Here is a 27,011-nt window from a genome sequence, read left to right as displayed (position 1 = left end):
CTGTAAACTAACAATAGTTAAGCTACATTGAATTACTCTTAAGTTTCCGTAGCCCTAAACCCCCCCACACACACTCTCTACACACAATATATAGAGACACCCACCGGAAGATACATTTTAATGGTCAATTAGGCAAATGCTTTTGTATTTAGCGCATTAAACAAGAAATTAGTGGGGTTTAGACCCGTGTACAGAGCCCAAAGGCACCCCCACCCCCCCACCCCCCACTCCACGCGCTTCGCTGCATTCAGCGCCCGCCCTGTCAACCCAACCCCCTGTCAATGTGTGTGTGTTCTCTTTTAGGCAAGCAAACGAATGTCGTGCATCCGAAGGGCAAACGCCAGAGCACCCCCAATATAGGCAGGCAGACACTCGATGTGCAGAGCGCTCCAGGTGACTAAACATTGCGCTTAACCCCCGTACACCCGTACAGCCCGAACAGCCCGAACACCCGTACACCCGTATCCGGGCCCTTGACCAACGCTTTTCGTAGCGTCTTATAACACACACCAGAAAATATATCAAGATGTACGCTCACACACCTATAAATACTCCCACACTTTTGTACATTCGCTCGCACCCTCTCTCCCCCTTTCTCCACATGTATATCCCTCTTTTTTAGCCTTTACCCTTTACCTTCCTCCCTAGCTCTTCTATCTCTGGAGATAGTTCCATGTACTTAGCTTTATAGCATTTATAGTCTGCTTAATGGATAATAGGGAGGCGGCAGAGTGCGTTTCATAGCTGTGGGTGGACGTTGCAGACCCAAAAACGTCCATAGAATATATGGTATTGGAATTGGACAAAGAAAATCCCTGATTGGATCAAAAATACTGATAAGTAATATATTCAAATAAAAAAATAAAATAAAAAAATTAATCCAAAAAATAAATAAATAAGTAATAAATAAATTATTGATAACAAAAAATTATTTGATTCGATAGAAAACCAATTATTTTATTAGGAAAAAAAAGAAAAGTAATAAATAATAAATTTCAAAACTATTAATAGAAAAAATTACTGATAGAAAAAATTATTTAATAAAAAAAAATAATATAAAAAGTAAAAAAGTATAAAAAAATATTGATAAGTAATATATTCAAGTAAAAAAATAATAAATTACAAAATTATTAATAACAAAAAATTATTTGATTCGATAGAACAAAATTATTTAATAAATAAAAAAATAAAAGTAATAAATAATAAATTACAAAACTATTAATAGAAAAAATTACTGATTGGATAGAAAAAATTATTTAATACAAAAAATAATATAAAAAGTAAAAAATAAAATATTCAAATAAATAAATAATAATCTACAAAATTATAAATTGGGTAGAAAAAATTATTTAATTTAAAAAAATAGAAAAAATATGGATAAATAATATATTAAAATACAAAAATAATAAATTACAAAATTATTAAAAAGAAGCAAATTATTAATTGTATACAAAGAACTACTTAGATAAAAAAAAATAAATAAGTAATAAATAAAACTATGATAAATATGTAATATATCAAACAAACAATAAATAATAAATTACAAAATTATTAATAAACAAAAATTAGTGATTGGATGGAAAGAGTTATTGAACTAAAAAAAAAAATTAATAATAAATAAGTAATAAATAATATAAAAAAATATATTTATTGAAAAACAGACACTATGGGGTTATGCTTTGGCTACCCTCATCCAACAGCTATGAAACGCACTGTACTGTGTCCATTGTAAATACCGCCCTCCCCCCCTCCGCCCGACTCGTATAGGAGACGATTGACGATATTACCGCGATACAGCCGTATAGCCACCGATTTATACATAGATGCAGCTCTAGATCTTGCGATTTGTTGCGTTATATTCGCTTTTGAGTTTTGCTTTCAGTTCCGTTCAGTTCCAGTTCCAGTTCAGTTCCAGTTCAGTTTATTGCCTCCATTGAGAAATTAGTTTTGGATATTTGCAAAAGAAACAAATTACATATGGAATATTGAAATTATGATGATGATTGATGATTGACTGAAAGAAAATTTGCTAAACCATTGATTGCTTGACTCTTGATTTTGAAACTGCTACACGAAACACAATCTATAGCGAATTTGAATGCCCATTCTAGAGTTTCCATTTTCGAATCTTATACAAAAAAATAAAAAATAATAGAATATCAAAAATATGAATATTTATAAATACAAAAACAAACAAAAAAAAAACATTTTAGAAAATTTTCAAGTGCTGATTACATAACGTTACACCCACACATACACAGACACACACACACATAAACGTATATTTATATATATGCTCATTCTCTTAGCGAAACAGTAGTTTGTTTATTAGCGAATCGAATACCCGCCCAAGTCTTGAGTTGAAGCCCAAGTGGGGGGGGATAGGGTTAACCTCCGACCACGAGCGATAAGCCTATCCCCCGCCCCCCCCCACCACCACCACCACCACCCCCCCCATCAGCAGATGCGAGATGTCTATCTACAACTTGTTCTTTTCTCTGCTCTTCTTTTTCTACTCTCTGTCACGCCCACAAAAATCACAAAACCCCTGAACGAACCATGTAAAAATCACACCCACACACACACACACACCTTTGATCCACTCTCTTTTGGTTGATCTAACTAAAAAACTGATTGATAGGCGAAAAGAACACACTGATCGAGGCGCCACCGCCGCCATCGTTTGGCACGCCCCGACGGCGAGCCCTCTCGGCCCGCATCCAGGAGCTCAACCGCAGCCTGCTCGAGGAGCGGGATGCCCAGCAGCAGAACAGTTCCAGTGACAATGAGGACAGCCGCTAGGACGAGCCCCCCCCGTCCCGTCCCCTCCCCCAACAAAACCCAAAACCCAACCCAAGGGTCGATTAAACACTAAGCGAAACGTAGAACGACAGCCACATGCAATTGTTATTGTATCTGTAAATTAGTTTGTTAAACAGACACAGATTCACCCCCCTTCCCCCCCCCCCCCCCCCCCCACACACACACACACACATACACACAGAAAGAGCGAGCGAGGGATAGATATGCCCCGCAATTAGTTATTAGATCTAAGTGCGAAAAGGGTAAAGGGGAGAGCCCAGCCCAGCCCAGACCCAAAAAAAATGTAAACTAGAGATAGACACCGAACCCATAGATCGAGAGGGCTTTGGCTTGAAACGAATATTCAATTATTTACTCGTTCTTCCATTTAGTTGTTTTTTTGGGTCTCAGAGATCCCCCACACCCCACCCCTCCCCAGCCCCCTCCCCCATTCCTTTCCCATTGAATGTTGTGATTAAATGTAACTGCTTTTAGGTGCCATCACACACACACACACACACACACACACACACACAGACCACGCCATGAGCTGCTTCCCCCCCCCCTCTCTCTCTCTAAATATCGTAAACGCGTATTGAAAGTTTTGCCCCCCCCCCCCCCCCCCCCCCCCAGCCACCCATCAGCACTTGAAAATAAATCTAAAAAAAATAAACAAAAATTAATAAATTAAAAATGGAAACGAAAATGTGCTTAAAAATTGCTGATATTTTGTTTGTTTTTGTTGGAAGGTTTTTTCCTGCTTTTTTTGTGTGATTTTCCCCCCAAGCAAAACTTTCAAGACAGCCCCAAAAGCAGCGCTACCTGTGCGTGTGTGTGTGAGTGAGTGAGTGTCCCCCCCCCCCCCCCCCCCCCCAAAAAGAAAAGAAAAAAGCTAACACAACACAAAGCCATTCGAGAGAGAGAGATAGCCGAAAGAACTCTGAATACAACAATCCGCGTGAGCACAATTTTTGATTTAGTCTAAAACTTAGCATTAAACATAGGCCTTGCCTTTACTCGTATTCGTACTCGTATTCGTAGTGGTGCTGGTACTCCTCCAAGACCAGGCATTTATCGAGAGAGAGCACTAGTCAAAAAAAAATATACACAGAGTCCGCCTTATTTATGAAATTAGTTGTTGTAGAGAGGGCGAGCGAGTAGGCTTAGTTATAATTTAGCAATCAGCGATGCATAGGTAGGTCCTAGCTAGAGGCAAAGAAAATATACTCGTTCCATATACAAATATAAAGAGAAAAGAGAACTTGGCAAATGCTGGCGAAACGTTCCTAAAAAAAGAAAAACAAAAACCAAAAAACCCAGCAGCAAAAAACCAAATAAAAAAACAATGCCTTATTTAAAGCAAAAGAATGCTCCTAGCTTGCAGCGACTAATTTAAGATAGAGTGGCGTTTTAGTTAAGTGTTAAGCCCCGATATATACATACATACTTGTACTAACTAACAATATAATAATGGTATCTAGGCGTTAAGCGAAAACCGAGCAGCGGGCGGCAGGCGGCAGGCGTCCCTTGAATATGTATACAAATGTTTTACACGAATGAGTGCCGTTGTTTGATATTTGTAACGATTTTATTATGTATGATTTGCATCGTTCAAACATTTCTATCATTGCATTAGAGAAAACCCCAGAATCGGATCGAGAAGAGAAGCCTTTACGTGCCTTTTACTTAATGTTTTTCCTATTTCTTTTTTCCTCCAAGATATATGTATGTGTATATCTAACTATCTATGTGTGTGTGATCCCCAACCCCCCTCCACGCCCCACTGATCTTTCGTTAACCACATTCGTATGCTCTTTAGTTGGAATCTAACGCGCTGCATGCTCTAACCCCCCAGATAATATATGATATATGATATATGATCTATAGTCTATAGAAAAAATAAAACTGTGTACGCTCTCCTTATGCTCAATGCCATTGTACTTGCTCCCAAATGAATAACTGTCTGTACTGTACTCATACTTTTGTGTACCACTGTTCAAAAACCGTAAACAAAACGAAACTTTTGTGTGTCTGTGAAATTAGCAAATAAAACCAAAACAACAACAGTGCGCTGTATTATTTTCATTAAAAACGACTCCAAACACACACACACACCCACACACACACACATTTACATACATAAATACCATCATGTGTGTGCCGTAATGCAGAAAAGGTAAAAGATATCCCTTTAGACCAGACAAAGGTGAGAGATGCCATCCAGAGGAGGCTTCAGATACTCGTACACACCCACACACACAAAGATACAGATACAGATACAGTTACAGATGAGTGGCGTAAATGAACATGATTTGTGGTTGGTGTTTCGCGCATTTGTTTCGCCGAAACAGAAAACCCTCGCCCCCGCACCCATTCGTCGCCCGATCACTCATACACATGTCATTTGGTGGAGGACAAGGACCCGGGGACCTTCCCTAGAGGGAGGATGTTTTTTGAGTTCGTTTTCCGCCGTAGACCTATCATTTCCCCGTACTAACCGTGTGCCTTGAGCTGTCTTACTAACTCCAGCTAAAACCTTGACTAGCCCCTAGATAAATGTTGTTCTTGCCCCAAACTTCTAGACGTCGTTCATCAATGTTGTACTCACTGTATTCCCCCAACCCCCCCCACCCACCCCCTACTACCGTATCGTCATCGTCGTCGTAAACAATTATTAACCGTTAACCGTTTGTTTGATCAAACCATTCATGAAATTCATATTTCTTTCTTTTTTCCTCTTTTAATTTTTTCATTTGCGCTGCAAAAAACCGAAAAAAACCCCGAAACAACAAACCAACATCTAATCCAATCCATTAAAAAAAACAAAAAACATATATATATATCCCTGTGTATATATTTCACCGATATCTCTGTCGTCGGCTAAACAAATGCGAAACTGCGAAAAATACAAATAAAAAAAAAAAACACTGGCGACAAAATGCATTCATGGCTTCCTTTTGCGTGTGCCACAACAAACAAAATGAACACAAACCCCGAAAACCCAACCGATCTGAACGTGAATCAATAACCCAATAACCCACCCACACACACACACACACACACCACACACACACACACACAAATGCAAATGCAGAAAAGCGCGAGAGTCACACACGATCACTGAAAAATTGGCACCGTTTAACCCACGCGCTACGCCGATCGCCCACAGGCCACAATCTCTCGCAGACGGACGGGAACAGCACCGAGGGCGAGTCGACCAGCGTCAGCCGCAACCCGGCCACCACCGGCACCGGCTGCTACAAGAACTACGAGCACGTGGCCAACAACATGAGAAACAGTCTGCAGCATGTAAGTGATTCGGGGGGAAACCGACGCATGCCAGAGGCCCCCTTGGGCGCGGAGCCCCCAGACACCCGAGGGGCGAGATGTCCGATAGAAAAAGATTCGCTCAGGAGCATTTCAAAAAGGCAGTGGGGCTAGTGAAAGATCTTTTAGGCCAGAGATACGAAAAACACAGAGCCAACACGAATCAAAGTCTAACAAATAAAATATTCATAAATAAATAACAATAATAAAATAAATACAATACAAATACGAATACAGCTACACTATTTTTCGAGATTTATCCTGGAACGGGATCAACTTTTATTCACTATTTAAACAACAACAAAATAATTTTTAAACTCTTAGTTTTGATTTCTATACAAGAAAAATGGCAGATTAAAATAAAACATTTTTTTTTTATTTGATGTTTTATTATTAATACCTTTAATTGGTGTTTTTTTGTTGTTGTTGTTTTTCCTGTGACTAAGTAACACTATTCAATTTTTTTTTATTTTTTTTTTTAATTATTGTAACTTTTTCTGAGACTGCTTTATAAAAAAAATGTAATTGGTCTTTCCAATTTTTATTATAAAAATTAAGTGCAATAAAAAAAAAATTGTATTTAAATTATTTTTTTTTTAAATTATTGTAACTTTTCCTGTGACTGTTATAAAAAAAAAAAAATTGGTCTTTCCAATTTTTATTATACAAATTAAGGGCCATAAAAATCAAAAATATATTCGTATTATGCAAGCTATATTGAAATTGTTTTATAACTGTTATTTTTGATTTTAAAAAAAGAAAAAGGGGAAATTAAAATGAAACTATTTTTTATTACATGATTATTATTTGATGTATTACTTTTAATACACACCAATTTTAATTGGTATATTTTTTTAAATAAAAAAGTTAATTTGGTCTTTCCGATTTTTATTATAAAAATTAAAAGCATTAAAAATGAAAAATTAGTTTTATTTTACACAAATTATATTCCAAAAAGTTCCTGATTCGTTAAAGAATCTCTTGAGGAATTTATTTTTCATTCAAAAGATCTTTTTAGTTCTAAGAAACGATAAGATACAAGATAAGCAAGGTATCCATCGATTTGAATGAAGTTGAAGATACTTTTGCACCTTATCCTTATAAATTTTTGAATCATGAGCAATCGTGAGTTGTAAGTACTCCCCGTTCGAGTGTTCCGTAGTTTTGAAACCCGTTCTTGCATCTTCGATCTCGGATACTAAAATATCTTTCGTTTCCTCTGCCCAGCGTCGCGGTTCCAGCTCTGAGCAGGACGCTGTGCCGCCGTACAGCTTCGACAATCCCAATGCCAGGCAGACCTCGATGATGGCCATGGAGAGCTACCGGAGGGAGCAGCAGGCGCTGCTGCAGCAGCAGCAGACGCCCCCGCAGCTGCCTGCCTCAGCGGGCGTGGGAGTGGCTGCCACAGCCGGCGGAGTGGCCAATAATCTGGCCATGGTGGCGGCCTCGAGTGCAGCAACGGCGGTGGCCACGGCCACGGCCCCCGGCGGCGGCAGCCCACCGGAGGGCGGTGCCCAGGCGGCGGCGGCGGAGGACGACCAGACCATTGCATCGAACCAGAAGGGTCTGCCCATCCAGATGATGATAACGCCCGGGGTAAGTCAGCGAGCCGAAGGGACGAATGGGGGGCATGGGCCCGGGCCCGTACCCCTACCCGTACCCCTACCCGTACCCGTACCCGTATTGATAATCGTAATCGTAATCGTAATCGTATATCTTGAATATCTTAATGTTTTCAAAGTTCCTAAATCGTAATCCTTATGTATTAGTAAATGTGAAGGCCGTTAAACCGGCTCGAAATATATTCGAATAACTATTCCCCCCTCCCCCCAACACACCCGCCTCTTAGCCTCTTCAGTTTTCAGTTGAAAAAAAGCCCCAAATCCTTGGTTGTAACCCGTTGTTCCTGTTTCCCGTTTCCCGTTTCCCCGTTTTGGTTCTCTGATTCGGCGGCCTCTTTTGTAGTAGTCCTTAGACGTTTTTCCTTTGTTTTTTTAGTGTTTAAACAGCTTTAAACAGTTCTTTGATTTTGTACTTAAGAAACCACAAACCAATTTGGCAAAGAAAAACCTTAAGACTCTTAAGAAGAAGCCAAAACAACGAAAGTATCTTAACAACCTGCAACACATTTCAACTTTTTAGATTTTACGGGGACGCAGTAAGGAGGTACATTTCAAAGTATACACAAAGAACTCAATCTACTCTACTCTACTCTACTCTACTCTCGAATCGAATGCCACAGCTACCATAAATACTCTGCTCTTTGATATGTACTGTACTGGAATATAATTCTCTAGCCAATTCTTCCCATTTATATGAGCCTTGATTTTGAATGGATAAATCATATTGATATGTGGCTGAACACACACACACCCACACACACACATGCCCAATGCTATTAAATATAATTTTTGTTTCCTTTTTCTTGGTTTTTCTGAGGCCCTTGAAGAACGTATATTCCAGCTCAAATCTGCATAACATTCTTGATACTTTATCCGATAATTCTCTTGATCTTTACTTGGTTTTTCTTTTTTTGTTAGTAGCTTGCCTGGGGTCTGACAGATACAAGATACTTTTGGGCCTCTGAACCATGGCCCTTGGATCCATTAAACCCTCAGCAAGCGCTAGCTATACATCTCTCTCTCTCTCTCTCTCTCTCTCTTGACCCACACAAACATGGAGACACACACACACACACACACACACACACAGCTAGATATTACATTTATTTGGGGGACAACAAACGAATAAGCACTTAAAAAAATATATATAGATACTATGCAGACGCATAGATACAGAGACTGGGAGAGACTTGGACTCCGCCTAGGTATCGTACCAGGCATCGTCGTCCCAACTATCGGCCCTCGGCTCACCCGACATCTCAAACATTTCGTTGGGCAGGTAGCCGCTCTGAAACGGCGGCTGCCACGGCTGCTGCCACTGAGGTGGCGGCGGCGGCGGCGGCGGCGGAGGCTGCGGCTGCTGATGCTGGTAATGATAGAACCCAAAGAACTGCGGATCCGTGGCTATGGCGGGCACCGGCGTTGGCCTGTCGAACTGCTGGAGTGGCTGCTTGAGCTTGTCCAGCAGGGCGCGCAGATCCACATTGAGCTTGGGCTGGACAATGCCCTCGGCCGCCTGGACGCCTACCATCTGCGAGGAGAGCGCGTCGACGTCCTGGCGGGCGGCGAACAGCAGCTGGTCGTGGGCCGCCAGCTGGAGCTGGGCGATCTGGGCCCGGATGGCCGCCGCGGCCACCGACTGCTGGGCCGTGTGCAGGGAGGCCGTGATGGTGCGCACCTGGTTGGTGGCCTCCTCCAGCTGCGTCTGGGCGGAGGAGGCCACCCCCTGGGCCTTCCGGATCTCGGTGGCCTCCAGCTGGACCCTGGCCTCGGCCACGTACAGCTGCTGCAGCATGATGCGCAGCTCCTTGCGTCGCTCCTCGCTCTCGTCCACGTCCTCGTGCTGCCAGGCGGGCCGCGCCGGCGGGGTGGGGATCTGCGAGGGGTACTCGCAAACGGTGCTGCTTGCGGGCGGTAAACAGGTCGTCGTCGTCGGCGGCGGCGTCACCACTCCATTGGGCTCCATGGGTGGGGGACCGTTCTGGGGGCCGGGATCCATGGGCGGGTTCTGGGGGTACTGGGGACCGGGCTCCAGGGTTAGGCACTCGGGACTGACGGTGAGGCTGGCCCAGTTCTGCTGGTACTGGCCGTCGTAGCCATCGTAGCCCTCCAAGCTGCTATCCGCATAGCCGTAGTCGTAGTCGTCGCTCAGGAGGCTGCTTTGGGGGTACTCCCACGCGTGTGCTGTGCCGCCTGTACAGAGGACGCTGGCCAGAAGAACTGCGGAACGGAACGGAACGGAGAGGGCCTTAGGTGGTCCCAAAAATCGGCCCATACTCACGGATCCAGGCTCGATGGCTCTTGGGGCGCATTTGGAGGAGCACTTGTAGCTGTAGGAGTCGTCTGGGGATTGATTACTAATCATATGCGGGGGGGGATTTGAGGGCAGCAGAAGCGGTTGCTTAGATTGGGGCTGGGACTGGGGCTGGGACTGGGGCTGACAGGTGATCGAAAGGCGACTGGCACACCACACATTCTCCACACAGCTTGAGCGCCCGAGCATGCCCAGCAAGTGCCCGCCGTACGCTTCCCAGCCTTGCCGCATGCACGCTGCATGTTGTCTGGCCTGCGGTGCATAGATCCATAGTATCGTATCCATAGTATATTTGTACATATATCGATTTGTTTTTGTCGCTGCCAAACCGAGAAACCAAACAACAAATCCTACTTATAGGAAGTGGCCGAGCTGCGGCGCCAGGTGGCGCTCGAGAATCTGCAGAACCAGCGGATGGACAACCTGGAGCAGGACGTGCCCGTGGAGTTTGAGTGCTGTTTCTGCACCACCAAGGTAAGGACGCCCCCGCACCCTGCACCCCGCACCCAAAACTGTAGCTTCTCTTAACTGTTTGAAATGCTTTCTATGTGCCACCCCCCTTGCACCCACCCTTGCACCCCTCCCTGCATGCACCATGTTTAGTCGCATGCTTTTTGCACCCCTTCTTTAGCTCCGATTCGATTACTGATCACGCACCAGGCGATAGCCAAAGGAAACAAGCCTCTAGGGCCCCCATCCATACCCGCCCCCGCTACCCGTTGGACGCTTGGATCCGTAGATAGCCAGCCATCCATCCAGCCGTTGTGGTTGTCCGGGATATTGAGGGCGTCTCTCGACATTGTTGCTTGCAGGATCGCATCTGCGTGTTCCACGACCGGGAGTACAGCATGCAGAGGCTGGTGCGGCCGCCGCCGTCGCCCAAGAACTATCTGGCGCTGAAGCGGATGCTCGAGGAGGGCACCATCGATATATATTATCTGTGAAAAGTTGGGTAAACGGCAAAGCACCTTCGTCTTCGTCCACGTCCTTGTCCCCCCGCCTCAGTTTTGAAGATCTGTTTTTGTTTTTGTTTCTGTTTTCGTTTTGTTTTTGTGATTTATCTTTTGTTTTTGTGTGTGTTTTTTTTTCTTTGGCTTTGTGTGAGAATGGAAAAACTCTGTGGAACTGTGGAAATGTGGAAATGTGGAGCTGTGGTACTGTGGATATTTTTATGTTTGACTTTGTTTCTTTTTCATTTCTTTTTCTTAAAGGGCTTGCCAGGATGCCAAGGCGAGTGTATTCCATTGCGCGCGAATAGCGTTTAGCAGAAAGATATAGACAAAAGATTCACTCCCAGCGGAACAAAAAACGTGTAGCCCTAAAACACCCACCATTAAAACCAACCGCGATTCAATACTGTGTTATCCCCGATCCGTGCGACGCGAAAGCCTAAGAAAGACATAGAAAATTCTAAGAATTTAATTAAATTAAACCTAATCTCTAACTAAATATCTAAATACCTAAATATATAATATATCTACACTCAACCACAAGAAAACCGACAAAAACCCCCCCGAAAAAAAACAAACAACGATGAACCAGGAATGAGGCCAAAGCGCATGTGTTATTTAATTAATTATGGAAAATTGTGGGCTCGATCGGATCGTTCTATATTCTGCACTAAGCACGTAATTAACTAGCCTAATCGTACCCTGTAACCTAGCCAATGGGGAGTTACTTAATCGAAGAGGTTAAACCACACATCAAATGTTATTATTATTAAACAAAAAAATCTACCAAATGTTAACTCTTTAGCTCTTTCTTCATCTTTAGTCGTTGTTGTTGTTGTTGTCGTTGTCGTTGTTGTTGTTTATTTCTGTTTACACTCAACGAAGCGCAGCAGCAGCCGCCACACACACAGAAATCAAAATCAAAATCAAATACAAAATCAAACTCAAAACCAGAATCGAATCAACCAAAAATCTTGCAATAAAAAACACCAAACAATGAATCGAATTTATTTGTACGACACCCTCGTTCGCAGCTGCTTTCTCGAATGGGTTCTCTTGCTTTCGGCTACAATTTCGATTTCGATTTCGATTAGAGTCTTTTCATTTCCACCCTTTTGAGCAATGGACCCCGCCCCGTGGGTAAGTATTGGACCACTCGGCATCGAATCTTTATTTGCGCTCATCGCGGGGACTCATCGCGGGAATAAAATCAGGGCGGAAGGCAGGTCCGGGATCGTGGGAAACCCCAACCCCCTATTTATGGCACCTTCTCCGATTTGTAGGCGGCAAAAAATCACTCTTAAATTAAATTAATTACATTTATTTTCATATTTAATACTTTTGTGTTATTTTTCGTGGATTGTTTGTTTTTGGATTGTTTATTAATTCTCTTCGCTATAACAAAAAATATTCTCGGCATAATTTAATTAACAATTAATTAATTTAAAAAAAATTGAGAAAAAGAGCGGAAAAATAATTCAAAATAGAACTCTTAAATTAAATTAATTAAATTTATTTTCATTTGTGCTATTTTTTGTGTATTGTTTTGTGTTGTTTTTTAATTCTTTTCAATAAAAAAAATGTAGCTAACAATTAATTAATTAATTAAGAAAAATTTTAAAAAAAGAAAAATAATTCAAAATAATTCTTAAATTAAGTTAATTACATTTATTTTTATTTGTGTTATTTTTCGTGTATTGTATTTTATTTTTTTTAAATTCGTTTCAATGAAACAAACAAAAATTCTCGGAAAAATGTAGTTAACAATTAATTAATTAATTAATTAAGAAAAACTCTTCAATTAAATTAATAAAATTTATTTTCATTTTTAATACTGTTGTGCTTTTTTTGTGTGTTTTTATTTGATTGTTTATTAATTGCTTATACCAAAAATATTCTGGGATTAATTTAATTAATTAATTATAAATATACAAAAATTACAAAATTAATATTAGAAAACTTATTAATTTATTTACTAATCAAATTAATATTTTATTAATTAATTAATATTTATTTTGTAATTTTTGTATATTTATATGATTTGTATGATCTGTGGCAGCTTTCCATAATGTGGCAATATAAAGGGTTTAGGGGGAGATCCATTTGGCATGAGATCCATCAGATATGCGAACACTTCCAAGAAGTCAATTCCCCAATCGTTCGGATATGGAAAGCCTATCAAAAGGAGCCTTCTTAGGAGTCCGCGGCCTAGGAAACGGAGGCCTTGACTCTGGCAGCATCCTACTAGGGCCTTCTGAGAATTTTGAGAGGGGGATCGAATCGAATATCTGAATAATTTCCGAAGAAGCGTCTCTCCCGTGGCCCCCTCCTTGCAGTTATGAAATGTTCACCGCACCACCGCCTTCGTTTTGAGTTGACTTTTGAATTGGGTTTTTTGCATTAACAATAATTAATAATAATAATAATTACGATATGATTATGAATGATTAGCGCTGCACGATTTGCGTTCTCCTTGACGCCTCTCCTAGTTGCATGTTTTAGTACGTTCTTGCAAGCGACACCCACCGTAGCGAGGCAGATCGCACACACACACACACACACAAAAGCTAACCCAGGGACCACACCAATCAGCCGAGACGAGGGGCTCGAACTAGAGCTTCAGGCTGTTGGGCGGGTGATCCTTGATCCCTGATCCCTGATCCAGCAAATACCAAACCCCACCACTCGTTTCAGGACTTCAAGGAGTACACCGACGCGGAGGGGGTGATCGCGCTTCCGACCTCGGACTTCCACAAGCCGATCTGCCTGGAGATGCGTCTGGCGGCGGCCAATCGGCAGGCCAGCCAGTTCGGGCTGCTGGCGGCGGGGCCGCACAGCGCCTACCAGCGCCACCAGGCGGTGGGCGTGGGCCCGCTGATGGCGCTGCCGCCGCCGCCGCCCGCCGCGGGCATCCTGCTGCCCGTGGCCAGTGCCGTGCCCGTCATTTCGCAGTCGTCGTCCACGTCCTCGTCGTACGGGACGACCACGTCGACGACCATCGCCCTGCCGCTGGACGCCGCGATGCGGCCCTTCGGGGCGGCCTTCTCCAGTGCCGCCAATTTCAATCACAACTACAACAACAACTTCAACACCACCAGCACGGGCGGAATGGGCGCCAACGGTCTGCTCCTCTTTGGGGGCAACTTCAGCAGCCACTACGGGGCAGGCGGCAGCGGCGGCGGCGGCGGCAGCGGCAGCAACAACAACAACAACAACAACAACGCGGATCTGGCCAGCGTCGACAGCTCCGACACGTACGCCAGCTGCCAGACGCATCCGTTCCTGTCGCAGGGCGACCTCACGGCGGACTTCAACGACGAGGCCTGCGCCCTGGACATCGACATGGACAATCTGTACATAAATCCGCTGGAGCGGGAGATGCACCACCACCAGCACCCCCACCACCACCACCATCCGCAGGGCATCAGCAGCTCGACGGGCTTCATTGTGGGCCTGCCGGCCACCATTTCCTCCTCCTCGTCCGCCTCGGGGCTGCGCGCCCAGGTGAAGAAGAGCGCCTCGGGGGACACGGCGCTGCGCAATCTGGCCGCCGGCGGGGGCGGGCTGAGCCCCCTGAGTCCCCTGGACGACGTCTACCAGAACTTCGACGTCCAGGAGCGGGGCAGCCGCGTCAGCCTCAACGAGAACTCGGTGCCGAAGCACCGTAAGACGCGTTTCCAGCAGAGCTTCGCCGCGATGCGGCCCAGTCCGAGTGGCGGGCGACCGCGGGCCCGCTTCGAGGACACCCGGCTGGACGACGACGACCCGACGGGCGGCCGGGTGGACGTGGGCGTGGGCATGGGTGGGATGGGACTGGGACTGGGCAGCGGCCCGGGGGCCAGCGGGGGCCCCAAGAAGAAGCGTTCGGTGTTCACGCCGGGCAAGAGCTTAGCCACTGCCACCAAACTGATCAATCAGCATTTGTTTGGCATACAGAATGCGGGCTCCAAAGGTGCGTATTCCCCCAAAAACATTTGTCCCTGCCGATCCCTAACGAATGTCCTTGCAGCCAAGTTCGAGAGCAAGCATTCGTCATCCATTGACTCGATCGATGCGTCACCCAATCTGGAGCATCACAGGCGCTCCAAATCGATACTGAAAAACAAGTCTGATATCTCACGCGTCCTGTCCGATCCGGAGAGCGAGCGCCTCCTGGCGGACAACATGTCCGGGTCGGGGGTCTCCGACAACGGCACGGTTATGGTAAGGAACGATATTTGATATTCGAGACATTTCCCGGCTGTAATACATTGGGATTCTCTACTTGCAGGGCGAATCTGGCAGCGATTACTCACCGAATAAATTACCTCATTCAGTTTTAGCCAAGTCTATATCCCCACCACCCCTCAGGCACCGCACACTAATGCACCAGCGGTCGGGACCGGCCACGCTGCAGTCGTCGTCGCGGCCCACCAAGTTCCAGACGCCGCGCTACCCCGAGGAGCAGGCCCTGCGCCAGGTGAAGCCGCTGCTGTCGCGCTCGACCAGCGCCGCGCAGCCGGCCACCACGTCGGGCTGTCCGATGGATGGACACCACACCAGGGACAGCAGTCTGGGTAGGTGATCGAGGGATTCCCTGTGATCTCTACGAAACGGAGGGCAGAGACGCCCAGAAACCAAGCGAAAACCTACTCTGTATCTTTCTCTTTCTCTCGCTTGCGCCCCGCATCGTCCCCCCGCGCAGCGAACGTCTTCGAGGCGGCATTCTGAACTATGAACCCACCACTATGAACAGCCAATCAACACCCCACCACCCCATCACCACAGACACCACAGACATACCACCAACAGACATCCCACGGAGTGCGGCGACAGCCAGTTGTTAGTATTCAAAGATCGACAGCGATAGAGATAGCGATAACTATCGATAACACGTGTTACCATGCAGCACTGAATTCTCACTCTTGCTGGATCTTCCTCTATCTCTCTCTCTCTCTGTATAGCACCCCGGAGATCGATAGATCCCCCCCCCCCCCCCCCCCCTTTGATAGATCAATGTACAGCTTTAGAATTTGAAGACACACCTACACACACACACACACACACATACGCTGCTTATTGTATGGCATCCTTGAGGCACCTTCTTTGAAAATACCATTCCTTGCCAGATCTCTAATCGCTTTTTTCGTTTCCTCAAACACAGACTCGGAGACGACCTTCACCTCGCCAGTGAGCAGTCGAGCGGGGGGCGAGGAGGCTGCCCCCCCAGAGGATCGCGAACCTGAGGCCGAGGCCGAGGCCGAGGGCGAGGGCGAGGCAGAGGCCAATGATGAGCAAAGGGCTTTGCTCCAGCGAAGAGATGGCCCAGACACCAGCGGAGGCGATGCCCATGGAAGGGGCGAACCCACGTAGCAATAAGCGCCACACACACACACACCCAAACACACACACACACACAAAGATACAAAAGAACATAAAGGGAAAACTCAAAGTGATAGCAAAGTTAGCAAACATGGAATGTGAATTATATAAAAAGCAATGAACAGTATCCTAGAGTCTAGTGAGAGAATGGAGACGGTAGGAGACCCAGAGAGACGGCCCGACACGCGGAGTTTAGGAATTAGGCATAATTTACGGCATTAAATAAAATATATATATGGTATTACTACCGATAAAGCGCTTAACGAATTGAATGTATATAAAAGCCAGAGCCAGAGCCAGGCCCAATCCAGAGCTAGAGCCAGAGCTAGAGCCCAATCGTGTACAGAGAGCAAACCTTATTTACAGCCTTCAAGAGCCACTGCGCTATGACCTATAACCCGGCGAGGCAGAGAGTATATAAAGAAATCACCACAAAAGCCTAAATAGCAACAAAACAAAACCGAAATTCATATTTTGAATGCAACTTATAAGAAATATACATACAATATATATATATATATATATAGAGCAAATTCGCATATTTACATGGTATATACGTATACGTATACGTATATGTATTTTTCAAAATCAAGCGCCAATCACAAAGAGAGAAACCCAGCAGCCCAGAGAAGGGGAGGGCGACCCCATAGAGTAGATCCGCCTAGCCGTATATGTATCTCTATCTGTATCTCTATCTGTATCTGTATCTGTATGTACATAAATCGTATATCGTAAATCGTATATCGTAAATCGTTCGTTCAAAAAACCATAAAAATTAGTCAAAACAAACAAATCGTTATGCTAAAATCGTTTCTATATCTATAAAGTAGGGCTTAAGGGCTTCAAGGATAGTGCTTGGCTTAAACCAATCCCCCCCCTACCCCCGCTATACGTTTGCTTTGGGTCCTAGATGTGTGTTGTTGTGGCATGCCCCGCCCACTAAATGTAATTGTTGTTAGTTGTAGGATCGTTAATTTGTTTGAAATTGGTTTTTGTAAGGCCCCCCGCCCCTCCACGCCACACCCCCCGATGATCACATTCCACGAAAACGTGTGCCTGAAGTGTTCGAAAAGAGATAGCAGCAATCCAATCAGCATTTAAGACCTCTATAAGGCAGTACCGAACCGAACCGAACCGAGCACTGTCCAATCGCTAGATCCGCGTTTCGTTTGCGCCAGATGCCAGATGCCAGATGTTAGCCTCTTAGAAACATATCAAGTAAAAGGAATACGAGCTCACTCACACACCCACACACACACACACACACACACACACACACCCACACACTGTAAAGAAAGACAGGAAACAGGAGCCACAGCCAGCACTTTTATTAAGAGACACGATAATAGGAGTCTTTGTCTCCACGTCCGCTTTTCGAAAATAAAACAAAAACAACAAAAACTATATATACATATATATATATATATACCCACATGCACGCGTATGTGGTGTGGAGATCGATTTAATATAGATACAAGATACATTTTAAGCGAATACAAATGCTTGAACGCATTTCAAACCGATTTTTGTAAGCAATTCATTTTAGGATTATAACTGCACAGGTTTTTGGTGAGCACCCACGCCCCACGCCCGCCCCCCACATTCCACCATATTTTGTATATATTTATTTCCCCCCCCCCCACGCTCTTTCTCTCTCTTTCTTTCTTTCTTTCGAGCTAGTTTCGGTTTCGGTTTTTATTTTCTTTTTTCTATAAAGCTACACACACGCACACACACACAAACACACACACACACGACTTAAATGATACAAGAATTGTTATTAATATTTAAATTATTTACCTAACGATAATACACATTTTAACATCTGATCTGTAAATCGGAAACAAGTGAATACCGAATACCATAAATCGTTGACGAGTGCATACAAATTTATTAAAGAACCTATTCAAATCTAAATGAGCGAAAGGTCATGGAAAATATATACTAAAATCATTGAGCAAACATTTAAAACCTGGCGAGTCCTTTATTTGTGGGTGGTACTAGTGGGGGGCGGGGGGGGGTTACAGCGGGAAGGTAAGTCCCATCGGAGCCCCATCTCTCTCTGCCTTTCGCCCACTATTTTTGTTGTTCTATCTACTGCTATCTCGCTTCCATTCGCCACGAGAAAGAGCGAGACGGAATGAGTTTCCAAGCGAAAGCATAGCCCCTGCATAGCTCCCTGGTAGATATTGCCGTTTTCCAGGATTCTGCTCTATCGGTTTTCCCGTATTTTATTGTAGCGGGACGGTTCTCGATAGAACGGGCAATGGTCGGGCAATTCAAATGCCACGACACGCGCGCCCCATCGATTTTATATCGGAATGTGGTCATGCGGTCAAGAACAAGCCACGCCTCCCCCTTCGGCGGCCCCTCCAGCTGAAGGGGATCAAAAAATATGAGGTGAAGCATTCTGCAGGAGGGAAACGGAAACCTATGTTCGATCCCAGCTTCCAATAGATCTCAGATTTCCGATAGAAGGTTCGCTTGCGAGGAAGGCAAAGGCCACTCCCACTTGGCCTTCGTCGGTCGGCGTCACACATAGTTCGGGTCTTTCTGGAGGCGGACAAAGCTTTGAAACAAACTTGAAGCATCAGTGGAATATCACAGGAGTTTGCCCACAAAATCTCCGAGAACTAGGCGTCAAAGATACGTCGGGTATTGATGCACTTTTTGGGTTCGAAATCCACATCCATCACATAACTAATATATCGCTTCGATTTATTATAATTAATTAAATAATTAAAATTAAAATTTCGTTGAATTTGTGATGCCTGAAAAAAAATTGAGGCACAAAAATCGTATTTTTTTACGGCAAATTAAAAAAACAGTCTAGACTTTTATTTGCAATTTTTTAATTTAAAATTATTTTTAATTATTAAAATCAAAAATAATTCAGAATTTGTAAGGCAACACCGATATTAACCCTAACCGATCACGATATTATACTGGGAAAGGTCTTATGCGATACGATACTGCGGTAAGAGGGAAATCGATATTCGACGATCGACGAGAAAAAGAAATTAAAAAACTAAAACCAAGAAGCGCACCAAAAATTATAATTTTTGTAATAAAATATAAAACAAATTGATGACATCAATATTAAAAAATAAAAGAAAAATAATTAATTTGTATTTTCAAATTGCATTTAAAAAGTTTAATAAAAAAATATTAAAAAACAAATTAAAATTAAGAGTTCTCAAAAAATGTATATGAAAAATATAAAAAAATTAAAAATTAAGACTTCTTAAAAAATGTATATTAAAAAATACCAAAAATAATAATTTTTTTTAAATGAAGAAATTAAAGCTTATCCTGTTTAAGGCTTCCTCTTGTTGAAGAATGACCATCTCTAGCAATGCACGCATGTATTGACAGACATATGTATGTATATATGAATATGTAGACGTATGAGGCAGAGACGTAACGAAACGACGCGTCGTTCTCTTATCTCCCTTTTTGTTCTCCCTTTTGTTCGGTCTCCATCTGCCTGCGAGCAGAGCATTTTTTCAGTCACAAATAAACCCCTTCATATAAATGGATGCGTTTTTACTTTCCGGCACAAGAACTTCCCTTGCAACGGCAGCGAAATTCTGTCCAACACCTCTTTTCGAATTTTATTTATTTTGGGACTCGTAACAAGTTTTTTTTTTTTTTTTTTGGGTTTGTTTTTAATAATACATATTGTTGTTTGCTATTACGTTTGGAGCAACTTATACAACAGTCAACAGTCAGGAAAAATTAGGATGATTTAAAAAAGAAAAAAAATAAAAAAAAAACGTGTTTTTAAGGTCGAAGAATTTGGAGGGGGATATTATTTGGTTCAAATATCTGTTCAGGTTTCTAGGGTAGAGGTCTTCATAACCAATAAAACAGGGATATTTTTGTATAATCAAAAACACAAAATACAATCGAAAAATGTGAAATACAAAAGTCTTTGAGTCTCGTATCGCAGAACTCTACCGAAATGGGACCTCGAAAATGACGTCAAATGTAATGTGCGGCCATGTAGTGGAATTTTACATTCGAAAAGCTTTTGTCCAGTGTTGGGGAGCGTCGTATTGTTTGAGCAGGGAAAACACCCCGCAGAGGAAAAGCCCCGAAAGCTGTGAAAAGCTTGTCCCTGGAAAACAACCCACCGCCAAGCCTGCTTCCGGGTGGGTGAAGCCCCGGAAGGGTGGCCAGAAAGGTGGCCAAAAGGGTGGCCAGAAGGGTGCCTCCCCGAAGTCCGATGAACTTTAATTTTTGTTCAATTGCTGTGCGCCTTCGTGCCTCCACGGGGTGTGGATCTCATTATGTGGCGTACTAATTAGTCAGCCCCAGTCCTAGGCCTAGGCCCAGTCCCAGGCGCAGTCCTAGGCTCAGGCATTACCCTTTCAGGAGCAAAGTATTTCAATTATTTAGTGCAACTTTTGGTTCACGTAATGGGGCGTGGCCCCAACACCTCCCTGATGCATAATTAAGGCCCATTCAGGGCTATAAATGCCCGATTAGGGACAATTATCTGTCAATTAGTGGACATGTACTCGCCGGAAGAGGCCGCCGCGCTGGAGAAGCGCAACTACCGCAGCATCAGGGAGATGATCCGCCTCTCCTACACGGTGGGCTTCAACCTGATGCGGCCCCGCCGCTGGGACGGGGCCCTGAGAATGTATGTAGCCGTAGAATGTGGGCCAGGTCGGACTCCAGCAGCAGCTTTTCTTTGCTTCCAGCTGGACCGTCGTGCTCAGCCTGAGCAGCCTGCTGTCCCTGTACGGCCACTGGCAGATGTTCCGGCACTACCTCGAGGACATGCCGCGGATAGTCGAGGTGAGGCGTGCACACACTGCCACGGGGCACACACTAATGGCCACTCGTGGCCGCCGCACAGACTGTCAGCACTGCCTTGCAGGTCCTCACGTCGGTCTTCAAGATGTGGTACTTTCTGTTCGCCCACCGACGGATCTACGAGCTGCTGCGGCAGGCCCGCTGCCACGAGCTGCTGCAGCGCTGCGAGCTCTTTGCCACCATTGCGGGTGAGAGTCCCTCAGATCACCGATCGACCGTTCATTGACTCTCCCGCAGATCTGCCCGTGGCTCAGGTGCTCCGCCGGCGGGTGGCGGCCATCATGCAGCGCTACTGGGGCAGCACACGACGCCAGCTCCTGATCTACCTGTACAGCGTGATAGCCCTCACCTCCAACTACTTCTTCAATTCCTTTGCCCGCAACCTGTACCGCTACGTGACCCAGCCGCCCGGCAGCTTCGAGATCGTCCTTCGTGAGTAGCGAGAGCCTCCCTTTGGTGCCCACTCTCACACGAGGTCCTTTCGTGGCCCCTTGCAGCCCTGCCCGCCCTCTATCCCGGCTGGGAGGACAAGGGCCTGGCCTTTCCCTACTACCACATCCAAATGTACATCGAGTCCTGCGCCCTCTACATCTGCGGCATGTGTGAGTAGCCTCCCCCTCCAGTCTGATTTACTGTTACTCTGATTGTGGCACCCGCAGGCGCCGTCAGCTTCGATGGCGTCTTCATTGTCGTGTGCCTCCACGGCGTGGGTCTGATGGAGTCGCTCAGCGAGATGATTGCCGGCGCCACGTCGCCGCTGGTGCCGCCCGAGCGTCGTGTGGAGTACCTCCGCGGCTGCATCTACCAGTACCAGAGGGTGGCCAGGTGAGTGCGCGGCATGGAGCGCACCTACCCGGCGGCCCTAATGCCTTTTGCCCACAGCTTTGCAGAGGAGATCAACGACTGCTTCCGGCACCTGACGCTCTCCCAATTCCTGCTCAGCCTCTTCGGCTGGGGCCTGGCCCTGTTCCAGATGAGTGTCGGCCTTGTACGCCGCCAGGCCTTGGCCCTCGCAGCGGAGCCCTAACCTGTTTCCCCCCTCTCTCCTTGCAGGGCACCAGCAGCGGCATCACCATGATCCGGATGACCATGTACCTCACGGCCTCCGGCTACCAGATAGTCGTCTACTGCTACAATGGCCAGCGATTTGCGACAGCCGTGAGTGGTGGCCTCCCCCTCCCAATGTGTGCCCCCTAATCCCACCTTCGTTTTCGTTTTGAACAGAGCGAACAGATTGCCGGGGCGTTCTACGGGTGCGAGTGGTACGCGGAGTGCCGCGAGTTCCGGCAGCTCATTCGCATGATGCTGATGCGGACGAACCGCTGCTTCAGGCTGGACGTGTCCTGGTTCCTGGCCATGTCCCTGCCCACCCTGATGTCGGTGCGTGCCCGTAACACATGTCCAATGTCCCCCCCCTTGTCATGTGATTGATTTGCAGATGGTTCGGACCAGCGGACAGTACTTTCTCCTCCTGCAGAATGTCAGCGAGAAGTAGGGCTGAAGGTTGACTTTGAATAAAATCTACTCCGGCCGGACAGTTCAATACTCCGTCAATCAATACTCCGGCTGGGTTTCAATGGTCGGGGGACGGGGGGGATGGGGGACTGCGGGGTGCATTAAAATAATGAAATGGCCGTCGGATAAGCGTCACGATAAGGACGATAAGGAGCCCAAGAATGGCATCGATTTCACATTCCGTTTCCAATCAATTTTATTTATTTGCCCAACACCCCCCCCCCACCACCATTGTCTTAGGGCTGTCCATGGCCTTAATTGTCGGTCCTGTGTACAGCCTGGAGTATCCTTGGGGGAGACCGCAAGTCCTCCCTCGGCCGCTGTCTCTTGCAATATTTTTAATGCACGTTTGCTGTTCCCCTCCTTTGTTGTAGTCCTGCTTTTATCACTTGAATGCCTACAGCCGGAAAAGGACATCTTTCCTTTGGTGGGGGGGGGTGGTTGCTTTGCTGAGGCACATGAATATTCTTTAGCTCCCGTCTCCCTCGTTGTCTCTTCTTTTTTGGCATCTGCTTTTTTCGGGGCATTTATTTCTGGCATTATTTTTTGTGTATTTATATTTCTTCAAGGACTTCTCTCGTGGAGCACTTTATGCCGTTGCCATGGCTTTATATTGTATATGTATGTGAAATATTAGACCAAAACTGTGCTGCACCCCCGGCCGCCCCCCCCCCTGGCCCCCGCCGCTGGCTAATTGTCCAATTAGAGCAGTGGCTGCTCATTAGGGCAGACTCCAGTGAATGGCGATGCCGGTGCAGCATTAACAATGCCACACAGGGCGTATGCGTAACGACAGGAAATGAAATTCAATTAAGCCAAAATATTATCCGAAAACGCTTGAAGATATTTGCCTGTGAAGCGAGCGAAAGGCATTTTCCCTTTAAATACACACAGAAAAAAAAAAGGCAAACAGGCAGCAAAAATTAAACGGAAGTCAAGCCCAGGAGGGAGACGGCAACAACTTCCGGGCATCGGTCATCCCCCACGCATTTTACATATGGAATGTCCTTTCATGTTTGACCACGTCGCCCGGCGGAAGGCAAACAATACTCCTGCTTATCCGCCCACACACACACACACACACACGCATCCGTCCCTGTGGAATAGAAAGTGTCCTCCGTGCTACTTTGCTTTTTTTATCATTTGTCCACAATTTGCTTATGTTTCGGGTTGGTGGGGGAGGGGTGGTCTGGGGGGAGGGGGGGTCTGGGGGGAGGGAGGGGATGACCATCTCTCGGAGCATTGCTTGACAAATCCGATTGAGTGTCGCATTAGGAATGAAGGCAAAACCTAATCCAAAACAAAAACCAGAAAATATAAACAGCAACAGAAGGGAGGGGGGACGGGGAGGGGGGGATCCCCGTTCTATTAGCTGGATTGTCTTGGCCATAATGGAGCTAATATGTGCCTGCCAGGAGACGGGCTTCCTTTGATCCAAAGCCATCTCGAGGGGGCCCGGCACGTGCTGGGGGGGGGGGGGGGGGGGGGGGGGGGGGAGGGCAGCCCCTTCTCTAGGCTCAATTTCGTGTCCCAAAAGCACAATCCACTGCTGGTCTTCCCACGATATCCATCTCGAGTGCCACAAGGCCTTAAAGGGGCGGCCAATTCCGCTTTAAACGAATCCGGTAGCCGTCCGAGGCGATTGCAATTTCCCAAGAATGTCCCGAAAACGGTTCGGAAAAAGGAACAAAAACCGAAAGCACATGGGGGCGAACGTGGCGCAATTTCCATGGAGATTGCTACCTGTCGAGGCCTACCGGCTTACCAGGCCCCCCCAGCAGGCGCCCCAGCAGGCGCCCCAGCAGGCCCCCAAGGCCGGTGGCAGACACTTCGTGGCGTTGCAGGGACCCCCTTTTTGGCGGGGCAAACATTTAATTTGCTGCACTTTAAGCTGCGCTGCGATGCGATGCTCTGCGCTGCTCTGCTGTGCGTCTCTTGACTCTGTATTTTCACTTTATTTACATATTCCTGCCACCCCCCCTTGGCCCCCCCTGACACCCTCCCTCCTCTTGTTGCGAGATCTTCCATGCAATTTCTTTTTTAATTTCGCTCTCAACTTAGTCATGCGAAATGGCACTTGATGCTCCCCCTGGCTATGCGTGTGTGTGTGTGTGCTGTGTGTGTGTGCTGTGTGTGCTGTGTGTGTGTGTGTGCTGTGTGTGTGTGTGTGCTTGTTTTTCTACTTACTATCCTGAACATCCGCTTGAGTTCCATGGGAATTAACGCTAAGCTGCAGGAGCCGCGCGTTTCCATCTCCATTTCCACATACCCCCCCCCCCCCACACCCCCACTACCCCTTCTCACATTTGCAGAGCAAATGAAGAGCGAAAGCCAACAACAACAACAACAACAAAAACAGTTCTGGCTCCTCTCAATTGTTATATGTATTAAACCGAGTGGCAACAAGAAGGTAATGCAAATACTCCGCCTCTGCCACATATCTCCTCTGCGTGTGGCAGGCACACAAAAACTTTACCCACTTTATGCGGCATGTGGCATGCGGCAGGCGATATGCAACGACCGGCGGGCCGTCGGAAGGCCAAATTTCGTACTCTTAGAGGGGCATACAAGGGAGCATTCAAGGGGCAAGACGAATTCCAGACTCTTTGGGGAGAAGTTTCGCATTCAAAGATGAAGATGAGAAGTGCCCGAGGATCCGCCAGCCGCTACACTCGCAGAAAAATGGCCCACACGTCCTCAGTTGAATTTTAAATGCTGCGTTTATTAATATAACAAGTATAACAAATTACACAAAAAAAAATAAATTTAAAAAAAAAATATTAAATTTTTATTGTTCATTTTTATATTTCGCATAATTTAAAATCAATTAGAAACGCAACTGCAACCACTCTTGAATAATTTTCAGCATTAAATATTTAATATTTAATACAAAATAAAAAAAAATTTAATAAAAAAAAAACAATTTAAAACAAATTTAATTTAAACAAATACAAATAAAAATGAAAATACAAATTACAAAAAAAAATAATAATAATAATAAAATTGTTATTGCTAATTTAAAATCAATTAGAAACGCAACTGCATTTCAAACAAAAATATAAAACTACTCTTGAATAACTTTCAGCATTAAAAAATTAATATTTAAAACAAAACCAAAAAAAATTATTAATAAAAAAAATTAAAAACAAATTTAATTTAAACAAATAAACATAAAAATCGAATAAAAATAATATTTTACATTAGTAGGAAATATATTTAGTTCAAATATTAAATAAATTTACTTCAAGTGCCAAACATTTTTAATTAAAATATTTTTTTTGTTCAGTTATTTGTTGTATATGGTTAGGATTGTGTTTTTTGTTAATAAGAAATTTGATTTGCATTAAATATTTCCGTTTAAATTTGTTCCTATTTAAATATGAAATATATTTCAATTAAATATTTCGATTTTAAAGTCTTTTTCTATGGCTCATTTCTCGGGCCCTGGAAGTCCCTGGAAGGAGCCTAGTTCTCGGCGCCCGAACAACAGAAACGCTCGGGGATTAAGGACAGACAACGATTTGCCAGCAGCTGTCTGTTTAACCATTGAATTATGTTGATCTGCTATTTGAGCGATGCACTGCGCCGACATTCCTCCCAGACACAGCCCAGAGCCCAGAGCCCAGAGCCCAGAGCACACATCTCGTCCGACAAATAGAACGCACGGACGTATGCAAATCCGTTGCTCAATCGAGAGACTCGAGCATTCCATTTAGCCAGATTGATTGCTGCAAGGAGGATAAGCAGAGGGGGACACGGAGAGAGAGTTAAGTTGACAACTGGTAGGACGAAGAAATTTGCATGCCAGTCCCCGGCCCCAGCTCCGGCCCCGGCCTCAGCCCCAGCCCCGACCCCGGCCTCGGTCCGACATGTGTAAGTGGAAGCCGTGCCCGTGAAAGCCCGAGTCGTGTGCAGTGGCTGTCAGGTATGAGCTGCTCTGCGGTAAATATGCAAATAAAGATGCACTCACGTGCTGCCGCACACAAAAGTGGCCGTACAGTCGCCTCCTTTTTCCATAAATAATTCAGTGCCGACCATTTCTGTGGCTGTCTCTTATTTGTTTGATTGCATTTCAATTTGCTGGCTCTTCCGTTCCGCTCCCCCCCCCCTCCCTTCCCCCTTCCCACCTTCCACTCCTGTTGCGGAAATTAAGCTGCTTCTGGGCCAGAACAGGGACGAACAGGACCCCGGGACTTCAACGGAAGTCCAACGTGGCAGCTCTTTTTTTTTCCTTTTCATCTGCAGGTTGTTTTTGTTTATTTGTATTTTATATAAAAAATGCACAGTTTCCATGGC

General features: G+C 45.3%; 4 protein-coding genes across 20 annotated transcripts in view; 2 read left to right on the top strand and 2 right to left on the bottom strand.

Annotated features, from left to right (window-relative positions):
• LOC108152711 (potassium voltage-gated channel protein Shab) overlaps positions 1 to 16,902 on the top strand; it is a 51,990-nt gene extending 35,088 nt beyond the window's left edge. For 2 of the 17 annotated variants that reach the window (XM_033386534.1, XM_033386540.1), the window contains 8 exons: positions 5,972 to 6,111; positions 7,357 to 7,725; positions 8,272 to 8,295; positions 10,426 to 10,539; positions 13,710 to 14,967; positions 15,025 to 15,218; positions 15,286 to 15,571; positions 16,159 to 16,902. In XM_033386534.1, the coding sequence (XP_033242425.1) occupies positions 5,972 to 6,111; positions 7,357 to 7,725; positions 8,272 to 8,295; positions 10,426 to 10,539; positions 13,710 to 14,967; positions 15,025 to 15,218; positions 15,286 to 15,571; positions 16,159 to 16,367 (2,594 nt within the window). In that variant the 3' untranslated portion in view covers positions 16,368 to 16,902. Of the gene's footprint in view, positions 1 to 303; positions 394 to 2,641; positions 3,377 to 5,896; positions 6,112 to 7,356; positions 7,726 to 8,271; positions 8,296 to 10,425; positions 10,540 to 10,877; positions 11,013 to 11,276; positions 12,280 to 13,709; positions 14,968 to 15,024; positions 15,219 to 15,285; positions 15,572 to 15,699; positions 15,837 to 16,158 lie in introns of those variants that run through there. The other 15 variants (XM_033386533.1, XM_033386539.1, XR_004471344.1 and 12 more) reach the window with 14 other exon arrangements.
• LOC108152714 (protein spaetzle 5) overlaps positions 1 to 27,011 on the bottom strand; it is an 88,725-nt gene that overhangs the window by 53,422 nt on the left and 8,292 nt on the right. The window lies entirely within an intron of this gene.
• LOC108152713 (mediator of RNA polymerase II transcription subunit 15) lies at positions 8,843 to 10,345 on the bottom strand. Its single transcript, XM_017282247.2, has 2 exons — positions 10,033 to 10,345; positions 8,843 to 9,971 (listed from the first exon to the last, which is right to left on the bottom strand). Exons 1-2 carry the CDS (start codon positions 10,061 to 10,063, stop codon positions 8,953 to 8,955), a joined length of 1,050 nt encoding a protein of 349 aa, XP_017137736.1. The 5' UTR covers positions 10,064 to 10,345; the 3' UTR covers positions 8,843 to 8,952.
• Positions 20,894 to 22,695, top strand: LOC108152716 (odorant receptor 63a). The gene is made up of 10 exons (XM_017282250.1): positions 20,894 to 21,024; positions 21,086 to 21,182; positions 21,244 to 21,388; positions 21,438 to 21,632; positions 21,698 to 21,802; positions 21,860 to 22,025; positions 22,083 to 22,188; positions 22,254 to 22,358; positions 22,425 to 22,580; positions 22,639 to 22,695. The coding sequence occupies exons 1-10, from the start codon at positions 20,894 to 20,896 to the stop codon at positions 22,693 to 22,695; spliced, it is 1,263 nt and encodes a 420-aa protein (XP_017137739.1).

This window comes from Drosophila miranda, chromosome XR, assembly GCF_003369915.1.
Source record: "Drosophila miranda strain MSH22 chromosome XR, D.miranda_PacBio2.1, whole genome shotgun sequence".
In the NCBI taxonomy this organism is placed as follows: Eukaryota; Metazoa; Arthropoda; class Insecta; order Diptera; family Drosophilidae; genus Drosophila; species Drosophila miranda.
The sequence above is the reverse complement of the archived record's forward strand: the minus strand, read 5'-3'. Positions and strand labels throughout refer to the sequence as shown.